Source organism: Leiobunum rupestre, chromosome 8 (assembly GCF_980474605.1).
Source record: "Leiobunum rupestre chromosome 8, qqLeiRupe1.1.hap1, whole genome shotgun sequence".
NCBI classification, from domain to species: Eukaryota; Metazoa; Arthropoda; class Arachnida; order Opiliones; family Sclerosomatidae; genus Leiobunum; species Leiobunum rupestre.
Window position 1 is genome coordinate 19,558,123 of NC_143391.1, and position 15,553 is coordinate 19,573,675.

General features: G+C 42.5%; 1 protein-coding gene across 13 annotated transcripts in view; it reads right to left on the minus strand.

Annotated features, from left to right (window-relative positions):
• LOC149932663 (uncharacterized) overlaps positions 1 to 15,553 on the minus strand; it is a 234,450-nt gene that overhangs the window by 76,580 nt on the left and 142,317 nt on the right. For all 13 annotated transcript variants that reach the window (XM_090155711.1, XM_090155715.1, XM_090155713.1 and 10 more), the window contains one exon: positions 11,568 to 11,612. In XM_090155711.1, the coding sequence (XP_090011837.1) occupies positions 11,568 to 11,612 (45 nt within the window). The remainder of the gene's footprint in view (positions 1 to 11,567; positions 11,613 to 15,553) is intronic.

Here is a 15,553-nt window from a genome sequence, read left to right on the forward strand (position 1 = left end):
ATATTTTTCACTTATAATTTAGGTGTTAATCATAAGAAACGTTCGCGTAAGGCCACGATTCTTGCTAAGGCTTATGTTTCCCACAAAAATACTGTACATAGATGGCGCTGCTGTTGAACATACGTCACAGACTTACTTCCCCTTCCTACCCCCTTTCCGAAATCCTCTAGTAGTTAGGGAAAGAGAACAACTTAGGCGAAATATTTTTATCGGCCTATTGGAAACCTTTTCAAAGCGGTATTCTCGATATTTATAAATGAATCAAATTATACAGGGTGTTTCAAAAGGTTATGCAAAAATTTGAAGGAGTTGTAGGGGGTGAGTTGAGAAGTATGCCTGTTTTTTTTCAAATTTTCCTACGATCAGTTAAAAGAGCGCCAGAGAGCTTCAAAGTGTGGCCTACTAGCCCCTGGAAGTAGGCTGCAACAAGCGCAAAACCAAGCAGCGGGGAAACGCGAATATTAAGGTTTGGGTTCGTGTGATAGGTAAAAAAGGACTTTGTAAACAAATCGAGGTAACCAGCGTAAAAAAATAAACTTCAACAGTATTTAAAGTCCCTGCTGCTTGGTTGGGTGCTTGTTGCAGCCTACTTCCAGGGGCTAGTAGGCCACACTTTGAAGCTCTCTGGCGCTCTTTAAACTCATCGTAGGAAAATGGGGAAAAAACAGGCATACTTCTCAACTCACCCCCTACAACTCCTTAAAATTTTGCATAACCTTTTGAAACACCCTACCCTGTATAGTAATTTCTTTTTTAAAGAATGAAAAACTACTTTAGTTACACAGTAAAATATTTCATTTTGTTAAAAACAATTAAAAGTACTACATTTAGTACAGAAATGACTAGTTTCGCCGTCTATTCAAAGGCTTCATCAGGTCTGGTATAAGCGACTATGCGTACCATATTTTCGGCTAGGTTTCTATCACGTGTCAAGTGTGCGTCATAAAGACTCTTGACCCACAGTTCCGCATTATCTCTATTCAGACTGAGGTTATAGTGAAGTTTTTTCACAATTTGTAAGGACTCTCTCACATTATCTAAAAAGGCAATATGTTTTGGCTTATCTAACAAAATATTATGCAGATACAAGAATTTTGGTTTTTAAATAATTTTTGCGTCCGTTAAACCTTTTGTAAAAATTTCGTTTGGATTGTCTCGTGTAACTTTTTCCACACGAACAGTTAAATTCGTAATTATTACCTAAAATATTAAATTCGTAATTATTACCTAAAATATTTCTATTTTAATTATTTGTTCAATCAGCGTACGATTAAAATTTAAACCTTTTCGATCTTTTTGTTTTTCAATCGTACGAAAGCGAGTAAGAGTCCTTGACAAATACGTCGGTAATTTTCCAAATCGTTTTCCTCTATAAAATTAACATATAGCTCGGCCACCCGAAACATAATATAATATTAAAGAATAAACAAGCTTAATATTTATATTTAACCAAAACAGTGGAAAAAGATCAAAACAAAAATTAGCGAATTAAAAAACTGTACGTATTAAATAGCGAACGCGGGAAAAGTTCGATAAATACGCAGTCGGAATCACGGTGCGTCTACTTCGAAAACGGTGGCGTAAGAAACAATCATTACATAAAACGAATAGAGAGCGAGAAGTGATTGTACAATAGCGTGCGTTAGTTAAAACGCGATCTAGCCGAAAATATTAATAGTTAATTTAATCGAGTCGCTCCTCTCGTTAAACGGGAGAATATAAAAGGGAGCGTAAGAAACTCAACGCCGTAAACGTTTAAATTGAAAAGAAAACGCGCGGGTCACGCGATTGCCTATCAATTATGATCAGGATCGAATCGTTTTCTAAATAGGTTCCGGAAAAGGCTTACCCGACACTTCACTCGGATCGGAGCTAACGAGCGTCTACTCTTTGATTCGGACGACTTTACCACTTTCAGCTTTCCGAGTGGAGTACCGGGTTAGTCGAGGACGGAAATTGATATCGGGGAGATCGCGTCTATCATCGTCCCGTTACGCGGAGGAGTAACGCGGGAATCATAGTGGCAATAGCAGGTGTGACAATGAAATATTCAAAGGGAGACATCGGCGAGAGCGCTTATAAGGAGAGAAAATCCGCTTATCGTTCGCGCGGAGGGGAAACATTTGCCTTTCTTAGAACGTCATGGAGACGCCATCTTCGCCGAAGAAACCTCTTTTATAGAATAACGACGGGGCATCATTAGGAAGGGAAAAAACGGGATAAATAAAATATTGACAGCTTCTGATTGGCTGTGAATGATGGTCCGCTATTTATTATTCAAACCCTGACGACATTCGTTCCCTTTCCTGGGCACATTTCCGATTCCTTCCGTCTCAATCGAGGCTAAAACCGAGATTGACATATTTGTTATACCCCGTCGCGAATGCCACTTTATTCCGGATATTTTCCCCCTTCGTCTCGCGTACGCCATTAGAATAACTAAAGCCCATCGCGCTAAAATAATCAGAATGACGGTCGAGTTCGAGACGCTTGTCAATTCTTCGCGACACCATTAAATGGATGTCGTTTGTCTCGAAACAAGGCGACTGTCAGTGAATTGGGGTTAGTAGCCCTAGAAATATTATAAACAATTCCTGTTTTTCGGAATATCAAATTAACCCGTAATTTAAATAAAACATCCCGTATACTTTTAAATTATAAATCGGATCGCGTTCCAGGGATCGTATTACCATGTCCGCCATCTCGGGGGAAAAAAAAGGACTATTTAAATCTCTAAGCCGGATATACATAAGACTGGCGGAAAACCCTATATATTCGACATAATTTTTTCCCGCAGATACTCCCAATGTCCAATATATGGAAAAAAGGAGGGTTTTTGGGGGGATAATACTTTTTTCTCTCTCTCTTCTAAACTTTAAACTAGGCTATAGAGAAAGTCTGGGCACTATTCGGGTCGTGGCTCGGATAATACGTTTCTCTTTCTGGAATAACGGAGACAAAAAGATGGGCAAACGAACGAGACACTAAAAAGGAAGGTACGGCGTCGGAATCGTCCAAGTGGGAATCCCCCCAAACGCAGCCACCAGCGAAGATTCTTCCGGGGGGGGCGGAGAGGAGGCGGAGGAGAGAGCTGACCATTTGTATACGGCGAGAGAAATATAGGGAGCGCGTGGAGCCGATGGATGCGGGTCCGTTGATCGAATCCCCTTTCAATATTACAAGAGGGAGAGAAGATGTACCTTGTATTTTTTCCATGACATCCCAAATCCAACGAGGGAATATATCCTCGTCATTTCTATATATATCAGAGCGCGGAAGATTCGCAGTTATACTTTTCGCCGAATATAACGGCGCTGAGTCGACGATCCGCAGCCTTTACCCCGAGCCGCGGCCCGGAACCTCGCTGTTGGGTGGGCCCAAAAAGAGCGTTTCTAGACGTGGAGAGGCGGCTTCTCGTAAGTTAGTCGGGACCATACACGCGCGACTAAAGCTTTAAGCCGGGGACCTTATATTCATAGCTAGGAGCCGAGATCTCCTTTCTCTTTATACGCCAGCGTCTTCTCTGGCCGCTGTTTGCCCCTCAGCTCGGCCTCTTTGCATGAATGAACGTGAAAATGTACATCAATATATTGCGAAAACCCGACCATACAATGCGGGTATAGAAACATTGTCGATATTATTTCCGGGGTGGCCATCTCAACCTCCCTCCGTCGTCCACTACGGTACTTAAGAAATAGCGGCTAATATCTTTGATAGAAAAGTTCAACTATATCATGGCTGGCCAAAGTACGATGGATATTGGTCGTATCGTAACTTTTGTCGGACTATAAGTCAGTCGCGTTTCCCCATAAGTGTATAATATTGTTGCGGAAGTGTGACACTTCCAATTCTTCACGTACAAAGGTTTTACTGAGAGCTATTCGCGAAACAGACTGCAATACGGGCTTCGTCACCGTTTCCAGGGTGACCACTGAAAAACCCCAAAAAAATTATAGAAATATTATCTAAAATTTAAATTTGTTTTACTATAAGAGGCAAAGCTAAGGCTCAGTGAAGTCAGATTAATAAGCAGACGACGATGTTCCTAATTCAATTCAGTTCAGCGCAGTTCTTTGGAGAAGCGGTTTACATTTTATTAAAGGGATTAAGTACATTAAGCGCCATCTGTACTATGAAAAGTGAACTAGGCACGCGGGAAATTCGAGAAAACCACGCGAAATACAAATAATATCTAATTATAGGAAAATATAGTAAAAATGGTTAAATAATAGGAAAATAAAGGAACGCGTCACTCGTAGCCTTTGACAGCGCCTCGCTAGGGGGAGATTTTCTTCTTGTGGTGACGTCACTCCGTTACTAGCTCTCATTAAAAAATTCCCCAAAGTGACAAACTTATGGAATAATATTATAGATTTCTGGTTTCCCTTATAGTCGCCATTTAGACTGACTATCAGAATGAAGTTTTATTTACCGCCAAGATAAAAACGTTTGTCAATACGAACTAGACCCGGCAGGTATACGCGAATAGACTTTCGGGTAATCGCCTTGGAAAAATATATACATAGGGTATCCAACGTGTAAACCAACAATTTCTCAGAAACGTACGACCACTCAAAGCTAGCCCATATATTACGAGAATATAGGAAAGCGGAGAGTCGGCGTTGGAGGGGAAGGCTCGCTTTGTCTTTCGGAGCGAGACAATACATTTGAATGTTGGATAAACTCGGTGGAAGGATCGAGTCGGGTCCCCTTTACATAATACTTACTACAATCGTTTCAATGGCGCGTAACCACCCTCGCTACACCGCCCGGAAAGAACACCGTCACCCCACCCTAAAAAAATCCTTCTTCGTTGAGCTTCTCCACGTCGCTTCCTGGAAAATGGCTTCTAAAAACCGTTCATTTCGTATATAAAACCACGTACGAGGGATTTTTCGAAGCGCGAAAAACAAAGTTTATCACACCCCGATTTGCCTACGGCCATTCCCGGAGCTCAAAGCCGCCGCCGTCCCGGTTACGGACAAAAAAAATATTATGTAAAATCTAAATCCGTCGCTCCCCCACCGGCGCCCTGACCACCGATTCGAAGGAACCGAGGCTATGACGAGTCTCGGAAGTTTCTCGGCGCAAATCTTTGATTATTATTAAAAATAACGCTCGACTGGTCGATGGAGAAGTACTGGCTGGAAACTAATTTCGGGGATATTTTCCAAGATGGCTCGATATTCGATACGAGAGCGGTGGCGCCAAGAAGGAGGCGGGAAGAAAAGTTCAATTTACACTCGGATGAGTCTTCTCTCCATTCGCCCCCAACTGCACCGCGGAGAAGCATCTCCCCCCCTTCCATTGCCACCATCACCGAGGATTCCAGAATTGGAGAAGAGGAAGTGAGGGTGTGTGTGTATGTGTGTACGGAAGAAGGGGGGGTTGAGCTCAGGTGGATGGCCAGTCCAGTCTAGCAATCGCACCCTACTCCTCCCCGATGGAATTAACTCGCTTGGGTTACACTCTCGAGGGCGCTCGCGGACGGGGAAGCGATGATAGAAAATCAGCCAGTCAGCTTATTTCTGCGTTGGTCATTTTGAGGCAAATTCTACGGATTTTATATCTCATATTTTCTCTACGGTATAAAAAAAAATACTTTTAGATATATTACGTTTGCTTCTTTTTTTTTAAGCAGGGGTGTAGCTTTGAAGCGCACTTCAATGATAAGGCCAGGTTAGAGGCGACAAACGCGAAATGAACCGAGCAGAATGTACCGGCCTCCGAAACTCTGTACTCGTCGACTCTATAGATCAGAGAGGCACGCGCCGGCTGCCCACAAAAGCTTTCTCCTTCGCTTATTTCCCGTTCCATTGTGGCTATTCTTCTACCTATCCAAAGGAGACCGGAACCGCCAACGGGGACCCCAACCGCCCCGCTACAAAAAAACGTCTCCCGTACCTTGGTCCCGAGCAATATCAGCGTGTCTGACGCTACAACCATTCAATAGGTAAAAAATATCACCGATCCCTCTTAACCCGCTTCGTGGGCAATCATATATCATGGACTATGACTCCGCGACAATCCGTTTTTTCTCATAGCTATAGGCTAAGGAATATTGTCATAAATGTAGGCCAAGGAATATTGTCATAAATGTAGGCCAAGGAATATTGTCATAAATGTAGGCCAAGGAATATTGTCGATAAATGTAGGCCAAGGAATTTTGTCGATAGATGTAGGCCAAAGAATATTGTCGATAAATGTAGGCCAAGGAATTTTGTCGATAGATGTAGGCCAAAGAATATTGCCATAAATGTAGGCCAAGGAATATTGTCGATAAATGTAGGCCAAGTAATATTGTCGATAAATGTAGGCCAAGGAATAATGCCATAAATGAAGGCCAAGGAATAATGATATAAATGAAGGCCAAGGAATAATGATATAAATGTAGGCCAAGGAATAATGCCATAAATGAAGGCCAAGGAATAATGATATAAATGAAGGCCAAGGAATAATGATATAAATGTAGGCCAAGGAATATTGTCATAAATGTAGGCCAAGGAATATTGTCGATAGATGTAGGCCAAGGAATATTGCCATAAATGTAGGCCAAGGAATAATGCCATAAATGAAGGCCAAGGAATAATGATATAAATGTAGGCCAAGGAATAATGCCATAAATGTAGGCCAAGGAATAATGATATAAATGTAGGCCAAGGAATAATGCCATAAATTTAGGCCAAGGAATAATGTAATAAATGTAGGCCAAGGAATAATGTAATAAATGTAGGCCAAGGAATAATGCCATAAATGTAGGCCAAGGAATAATGCCATAAATGTAGGCCAAGGAATAATGATATAAATGTAGGCCAAGGAATAAGGCCATAAATGTAGGCCAAGGGATAATGATATAAATGTAGGCCAAGGAAAAAGGCCATAAATGTAGGCCAAGGAACAATACCACGGATGTAGGCTAAGAAATAATGTCGTAGCTACAGGCTAAGAAATAATGTCGTAGCTACAGGCTAAGAAATAATGTCGTAGCTACAGGCTAAGAAATAATGTCGTAGCTACAGGCTAAGAAATAATGTCGTAGCTACAGGCTAAGAAATAATGTCGTAGCTACAGGCTAAGAAATAATGTCGTAGCTGCAAGCTAAGAAATAATGTCGTAGCTGCAAGCTAAGAAATAATGTCGTAGCTGCAAGCTAAGAAATAATGTCGTAGCTGCAAGCTAAGAAATAATGTCGCAGCTGCAAGCTACGGAATAATGTCGCAGCTACAGGTTACGGAATAATGACGTAGCTACAGGCTACGGAATAATGACGTAGCTACAGGCTACGGAATAATGACGTAGCTACAGGCTACGGAATAATGACGTAGCTACAGGCTACGGGATAATGACGTAGCTACAGGCTACGGAATAATGACGTAGCTACAGGCTACGGGATAATGACGTAGCTACAGGCTACGAGATAATGTCGTAGCTACGGGCTACGGAATAATGTCGTAGCTACGGGCTACGGAATAATGTCGTAGCTACGGGCTACGGAATAATGTCGTAGCTACGGGCTACGGAATAATGTCGTAGCTACGGGCTACGGAATAATGTCGTAGCTACGGGCTACGGAATAATGTCGTAGCTACGGGCTACGAGATAATGTCGTAGCTACGGGCTACGAGATAATGTCGTAGCTACCGGCTACGGAATAATGTCGTAGCTACGGGCTACGGAATAATGTCGTAGCTACGGGCTACGAGATAATGTCGTAGCTACAGGCTACGAGATAATGTCGTAGCTACAGGCTACGAGATAATGTCGTAGCTACAGGCTACGAGATAATGTCGTAGCTACAGGCTACGAGATAATGTCGTAGCTACAGGCCACGAGATAATGTCGTAGCTACAAGCTAAGAAATAATGTCGTAGCTGCAGGCTAATAGATAATGTCGTAGCTGCAGGCTAATAGATAATGTCGTAGCTACAGGCTAAGAGATAATGTCGTAGCTACAGGCTAAGAGATAATGTCGTAGCTACAGGCTAAGAGATAATGTCGTAGCTACAGGCTAAGAGATAATGTCGTAGCTACAGGCTAAGAGATAATGTCGTAGCTACAGGCTACGGAATAATGTCGTAGCTACAGGCTACGGAATAATGTCGTAGCTACAGGCTACGGAATAATGTCGTAGCTACAGGCTACGGAATAATGTCGTAGCTACAGGCTACGGAATAATGTCGTAGCTACAGGCTACGGAATAATGTCGTAGATGTAGGCTAAGTAAATTATTTCTTTAGCGTACTACTATTATGTCCTAGCTACAAAAATAACGTAAGTGGAAAAAGTCAAGCTTAGCGCAATAAATTTTAATTGTAACTATAGGACAAAAATATCCTTGGATAATACGAAATGCGAAATTTACCGCAGACCAGAGTCGTAAAAAAAGTGGCGGCAAGTATATATATATATAGTTAGGAATTCGGGGTGGCATGATTTAGCATGCAACGTAAAACAGCGTCCGCCTAAGTAGCTTTTATCCATCGAAGAGAGCGAATGGACCATAACTTAAGAAGGATCTATATACGCGAGGTACAACTATAATTGTATAAACAGGTTACAAACCCCAGCGTCGGAAAGGGCGCGGATTACGAGAGGCTGGGGCGCAGGTATCTCTCTCCTTAGCGGCACACACTCTCGACTAAGCTTCGTGGGCCTCGTAACACCTGAGCTGGCTAGCCGGGAAATAAAAACTAGTAGGTACCCTCGTGGAGCGAGCGGAATAAAATCGCTTTATTTATGCCGGACATTATACGGGGAGGCCGAGCGAGGGCCAGCGGCGTAAAGAGGGTGGACTGCCCGGCCAAAAGTCTGTAAAAATATCCCGATAGCCTCCCACCACTGTATTAAGCTTCCCTATTCAATCGTCTAGCCGCGATATAGATGGGGAAATCGCCTACATTCGTCTACCTTCGCCATCCACGTTCGCACTGATACACGCGGTTCTTGACCATTCACTGTATGGAGGTTGTTATATATTCCTTGGACGAAAAGTTTTCATTGTTTATTTTTAAATTAATTTAAAAAAGTGAAATAATTTTCTCACTAAAACCAAAACCAGCATTTCTTTAGTAACTATTGAATAATATAATTTATATAATTTTGGGTTATTTAAATTTCTAACGATTACATCTAATGTTAATGATAACCTTCATTCTAGGTGGGGCGGCGGAAAGATTAGCACATTCGCCTCGCAGCAAGAGGAGCCGGGTTCGATCCCAACTTGTGGCACTGGATGAAAACTCGGAACCACTCCTTCCGCGTTGAGTTTGCAAGTTATCTCCCCCACTGGTTTAAGGGGTTTTCCACCGAGTTCTTCGGTTTCCCCTGTCCATAAAAAACTTGTAGAGGTTAACGGTAATAGTTAGTGTAGGGAGCTGTTGGCTCGCGTGGTGTAAAGGGCTTTCCACTAACCTCCTACGCATTGTAACTCGCGCCTACCTGAATTAATGGCTTTGAAAGTCGCTTGATGACTTAGGCCTTTGGTATTAGCCTAGATGATGATGATGATGATTATTATTATTATTAATAATTTTAAATATGAATTACTCCCAAAAACTTAGGCTTAAGGTGGTGCATCTTCTAAAGCAGATGCGAACAAGGCGTTCGAAAAGTGTGAGAGTGGGCCCTGGACCATAGTTATTCTATGCGTAGTTAGAGGGTGATGGAAAAGTAGGCGATCCGGTCGCCATTGGGTTTTCCAGAGCGTAAAACGACCCCCTTGTATAAAAGATATCCCCCGCCACCAAACCTCTCTCTCATACATAAGACATGCAGCATATACTATAATACGTTAAAGTTTTAAGGGACTTTTTCTCCGTGGCTGAGAGGTTAGCCCTTATATTATGGAATCGCCCTTATATAGAAAAAAAACCAGAGTGGTCAAGAAATACAAAAAAAAAAGTATCCAATAGCGAGATTTCGTCTCGGTAATCATGCAGGCCAGCTCTTCAAAATGACCCCGCGCAGTTTTCGGCCTGTATTATTCCGGCTGGTGACTGAGCTTCTCTGATGGCCCTCCGCAAATAGAGCCAATCATAGCGGCCCCCATTCCTCGTACTCCACTGAAAAAACGCTCCCCGAATTCCAAAATTGCCACCACTAAATTTAAGCCTACCGCCTTTACCAAAGAATGAAAAATTCGGCGGGGAAAACTTTTACTCAAACTTGCGACAAATTTAATTTTTTTTTGGGGAATATGAACGACCCATAATTTTCAAAGATATTTCGATATTTCTTCGGTTTTAATTCCCACGTTCGGACGACAGATTGCTACCATTTTCAGGGTAAAGACTTATTTAATGCAAAATATTTTTAATTTTAATTTAAATCATTCAAATCGAATTGTCTTCTTGAAGTTTTTTTTTCTTCAAATAACTAGTTTTATTTATTCGAGTATATAGCTGATTGCCTTTACTCTAGGCACGCCCAGATTACAAAGAAGAAGAAAACACAAACAATAGCATTTACAATAAGGAAAGCTCTAGAGAGAGAAAAATCAATAACAAAATATGGTTCCGATAACCAACAGTAGATGGCGCCACCGGGCTAGAATTGAAATTTTATAATCGGATTTCGATATTTTTCTTTCGCATTCGCAAAATGCAAATAAACAATAGATTTCGTTTATATTTGGATACGTACGAAACCGAACATTAACTACACACGTAATAGCTAATAATTAAACGACTGAGAAATTCCGATATAATAAATAAATCAACGGCAAAGCCATTCGCGATCAGCAATCGGAAAAGCAAAAACAAGAGTCAGCCTTGTGGGAAGGCTATGCGCGAGCGCGTTTAGAAAACAGATCTATTGGATGGTTAATCCTTTGACCCGCCCGCCATCCAGCTTATTGTTTGGATTTTCTCGCTAAGAAAAATAAAGGAGGGAGGGGGGGATGCGGAAGAAAGATGTAATGGGGGGGGGGGGTAAAAACAATCATCCCGTATCTTTCCTTTTTATCTATCCCTCCCGCCCGTTCATCTGCTTCTGACGTAGCGGCGGGGGAGGGGGGACGGAACGAAGAGCTCATTAGTAAAGAGAGAGGCGCGCGTGATGAAGGAAGCCTTTCCCTTCGTACACCCGTTCTCGGCGGGCCAGCCGCATCTTCGGGGGCCATAGCGGCGTGTATCCCGTCTCTCTTATCTATCATAATCAAACAGATGACGACGCTCCTCCCCCTTAAGAGAGATCCGCTCAATAACTTAATGAGGCCTTCGCTTCCTTTTAGCCTAATGGACTATGTATATATATAGGAGAGGCCTCACACGCGGACGGCGGGGGGGGGGGGGACGAAAAGCGGCTTTCTGGAGAAAAACGGAAGGCTGCCAACGACCGGGGGGGGGGGGGGCGAACGGAGTGAGGAGGGGCGAGAGCCCACTGGGAGGAAGCGGCCTTTTATCGCCGGTAAACACGCGTCTTATATATATAAGTAAGAAGGAAAAACTAAGATAGGCTCAATCAGTAGCGAGAAATAAAAAAGTGACGTAAGATACGCCGGGGGTATATATAGAGGGCGCTGGTGGTACGCGATGATATAGCTGAGAGCGATAGAACAAGGGACTCACCATTTCTCGAGACCGTGGAGAGAAGCTTCCTCTTTTGTTCCTTCACTGCGCATGCAAAAAAAGAAAATAACAATCAGCTTCATTCTCTTAATATTACACTCTGTTACCGGAAAAGTACCGAAAAATAAAACACGCAACTACCCCTCCTCGGCGACCGACCGAGTTGGCCCATCGGCAAAAAAAAAACTAAAAGGGGAAGAATCAAACGGAAAAGTCGACGCTTAATGAGCCCCAATTTCCTTATACGAATATTTTTTTACGCCTTATTGTAATGAGATGTAAACTAAGTGGAACCTTTTTCTCCAAGGTTATTTTGATTCAACCAATAAAATACTGCGAAGTTCCGTTGTATTATTATATACTTGGGAATTTTTAATGGTTTAAAAATGCATTTGCGATTCCAATTTATGTAAATTACGCGGAAAAATATGCAGGAAAAAATTTTTACTAACAAGTAAGCTAAATTTTTTGGATGTGTTGAAATAAATAATTTAATATTTTATAGGAAGTTTGGAATAAAAATAAAGAATTATTAAATTTGAATATTATATATGAGGTTTGGGTTACATAGGGATAAAGATAGTATTTAAATAAATTATTAAATTCGAATTTAAAAGCTAGGTCTAAAATAAACATACGATTGAAATAAGCATAAGAACCTTAAGTATTAATGAGTTAGCGCAATTAAATTCTTTTTTATTATTGTTTCGTGATTTTTTCGCATTGACGTCGTTATGAAATGTATTTAAAAAAAAAGACCGCAAATAAATTTAACGAAAAGGAAGAAAATCTTTGTAGTTTTGGTTTAAGCCGAAGTTAAAGAGCCTAAGGCTTAGTAAGTCAACGTAAAAATAACTAATTGGACCTTTACGGTTTCGAAGTATATCAAAACTGAAAGATGAGGACGACTAGATCGCGAAAGTTGGATGTTGTTTGGGGGGAAAGACCGCCCGCTGGCGTCCGAGTCTTTTAGGGGCGACTCGGATTAAATCGATGATGAGTCGGGCAGCGTATTTGAAAGGGAGAGGCGGAGATTCGCGTGATGGTCAGCGGCAGTCCGAGCGGCCTTTAGCTAGTCCATAACCGAGGCCTCTGGACGTAATGCATCTTCGGATCTGTGGGAAAAACGCATGCCAATGACAGCCATTCTACCGGACGTTGCCCATCTTATAATTAATGACCGGTCGGCGTTTGACAGAGTCCAGCCACCAACGCGAGGGGGGTCGAAGAGAGATCAGGGTAACGCGAATATGACAAAGTGCACCCTTTCCCAATATTCCAGAAAACTTCCCATTTCCCCATTTTCAGGGTCATTTCTAGAGGTCGGCGTTTGAATAAGAAATTATACGATTGTTTATATTTATCCATAACAGAGAATTATTCAGAAATATTGGAAAAAAATGATTAATTTTGCATGTTAAATCGTTGTTTAATCGTATAATTTATTCGTATAAAACAAATAATACTAATTTTAATGATTAATTGAAATTTTGGCGGTTAATTTATTTGTTCCGCCGACCTCTAGTCATTTCAATATAGCTCCCAAAATACTTCAAATCAATCTCTTTTCGACCTCATTTGTTACGCGGACTGTTGCCCCTTATTTGTCCTTTAATTTTACTCCATTATTTACACGACGAGAGGTTGTAAAAATCAGTTTTGAAAACCATTAAATTTTCGAAGTCGGGGGAGTTGAAAATTGGGTCGGAGGTCGATCACGCGGGGAGGGGGTTCACCCGACTCAATTTCAAACTGGGAGCGTGTCCCAATAAAAACGGAATTGATTACTTTCGCCGCGATGGAGGGGATAAAATGATCTGTTTAGTACAGCTCTGAAGCTACAAGTTTGAAATTATTGTTATACAGGGTGTTTCAAAATGTTACGCAAATATTTTAAGGAGTTGCAAGGGGTGAGTTGAGAAGTATGCCTGTTTTTTTCCCCCAATTTCCTACGATGAGTTAAAAGGGCGCCAGAGAGCTTCAAAATCGTGCCTACTAGCCCCTGGAAGTAGGCTGCAACAACCACAAAACCAAGCAGCAGGGAAATGCGATTTCAGGGGTACGATAAATTTGCGAATGGGTGGGAATTGAGATAAAAAAACAAATGCATATCCGCCAGTTCTTCCGAAGTGACCTCCATTGTTGCAGTTTGAAAGTGATGGGAAATCGCGGTCCATCACGACTTTAAATACTGTTCAAGTTTACTTTTTTTACGCTGGTTACGTCGATTTGTTTATCAAGTCCTTTTTTACCTATCACACGAACCCAAACCCTAATGTTCGCATTTCCCTGATGCTTGGTTTTGCGCTGGTTGCAGCCTACTTCCAGGGGCTAGTAGGCCAAACTTTGAAGCTCTCTAGCGCTCTTTTAACTCATCGTAGGAAAATGGAAAAAAAAACCAGGCATACTTCTCAGATCCTTAAAATTTTACCCTGTATGTTTAAAATTAGGAAGGTCGGAAAAAGTAAATGTTAAAAAACCGGATTTATTTCCTTTAAATTTAAATCCGTTTGAAAAAGGCCAGTAGAGCCCGGATGATAAACAACGATAAAACGTCTAGAGGGGATCGAGTGAAAAGATGTATCAAAGCGGAGAGAGAGCGAGATAACCCAATCCCCGAAACGAGCGCGCTGAAAAATTCTCCATTTCGAAAAAGAACGGGGATCTTTTCATTTCAACGGGCCAAAGATTTATCAGACACTAATACGCGACTACAGCGGCGGAGCCCGAGCAGAGGGAAGGAGACGCCCTTAACAAGCATTAGGGGCGGAAGCGACTGACGCCAGTAGCGCCACGAGCGGGGCTATAGTTTTTAAAAGCACCGGGACATTGTTTTTCAGTCTGCCGAAAAATTCAATCCCCTCCAGCTCGTAGGCTTTTCTCCTTAAAGCGTAGGATAAGGGGGGGGGCGACTCAAAAAGTTGCCCGTCGAATCTATCCCTATCAAATAAGGCGCGCAGCCTGGAAGACGCGAGAGTAAATGACTTGAAAGCACTTTTCAGCCATCGATACTAAGACTCAGACAACAAAGTCCGAGAGAGCGCTACAGACGAGAGTCGCGAGTTACTCGACACTTGGCCGGCCGTCCAATTCCCCAATCTCGCGTTTCAACGTCACTGCCAGCTAAGAGTGGACCCCGTCTCGAGCCAAAAGTGGACCCTCCTCTTTTCGTCCATCCACCCTCCTTTCTTTAAATCTCCGAAAGCCCCCCTTCCTCCCTTATTTTCTAACTTTTCTCTCTCTCCTCTTAACATCTTCCAGGCTGATGGAGGATTTTTCCTTCGTCTTTTAAAGTTTGTAGCACTTTCGACAAAATCAGCGCGTCGCGGACAAAACACCCCGAGGAGGATTTCATTCCAATTCTTCATAAAATGTAAGGGATAAAATGATATTACGAAGTCCCCCTTTTTAGCTCGAATATCTAACACTTTTATTTAAAGACGGAAGAGATAAGCCGCCCGAATGTTAACTTCACCCTGAACACCGAAGCGCCGCGTGAGGTATACCTTCGCGGGGGCTCTACTTTGGACCAAGGCCCCGAATGGAACGCGGGGACGAAGATAGAATGTTTAAAGCGGCAATTTCGGAGACGAACTTTTATACCTATTAGTCGTGGCGGCCGTCAGAGGGAGCTTTCAATCACGCGACGGCGATAAAACAAAACAAGAATGCGAGACGCAAAAACTTTAAAAAGAAAGCAGATAGTTTCGGGATGAGTTGAGGAGGCGGAGGGGGAGCCGAACGGGGCGGCGTATCGGGGCGCGGATGCGACGAGAGTGGACAAGAATTTCGAGTATGGAGGAGCGACTAGGATCCTCGCAACTACGTAACTTATAACCGGTACCTTTCGTAGCTCGGGACGGAGTCGGCGTTAATAAGCGAGATGAGGGCTCCACCTCGAAGACGTATATAACCGGTAGCCGGCCAAATCCCGGTACGCAGCCAGGGACCCTCAAAACCCGGTAGAACAGCTGTCGGTGACGCCA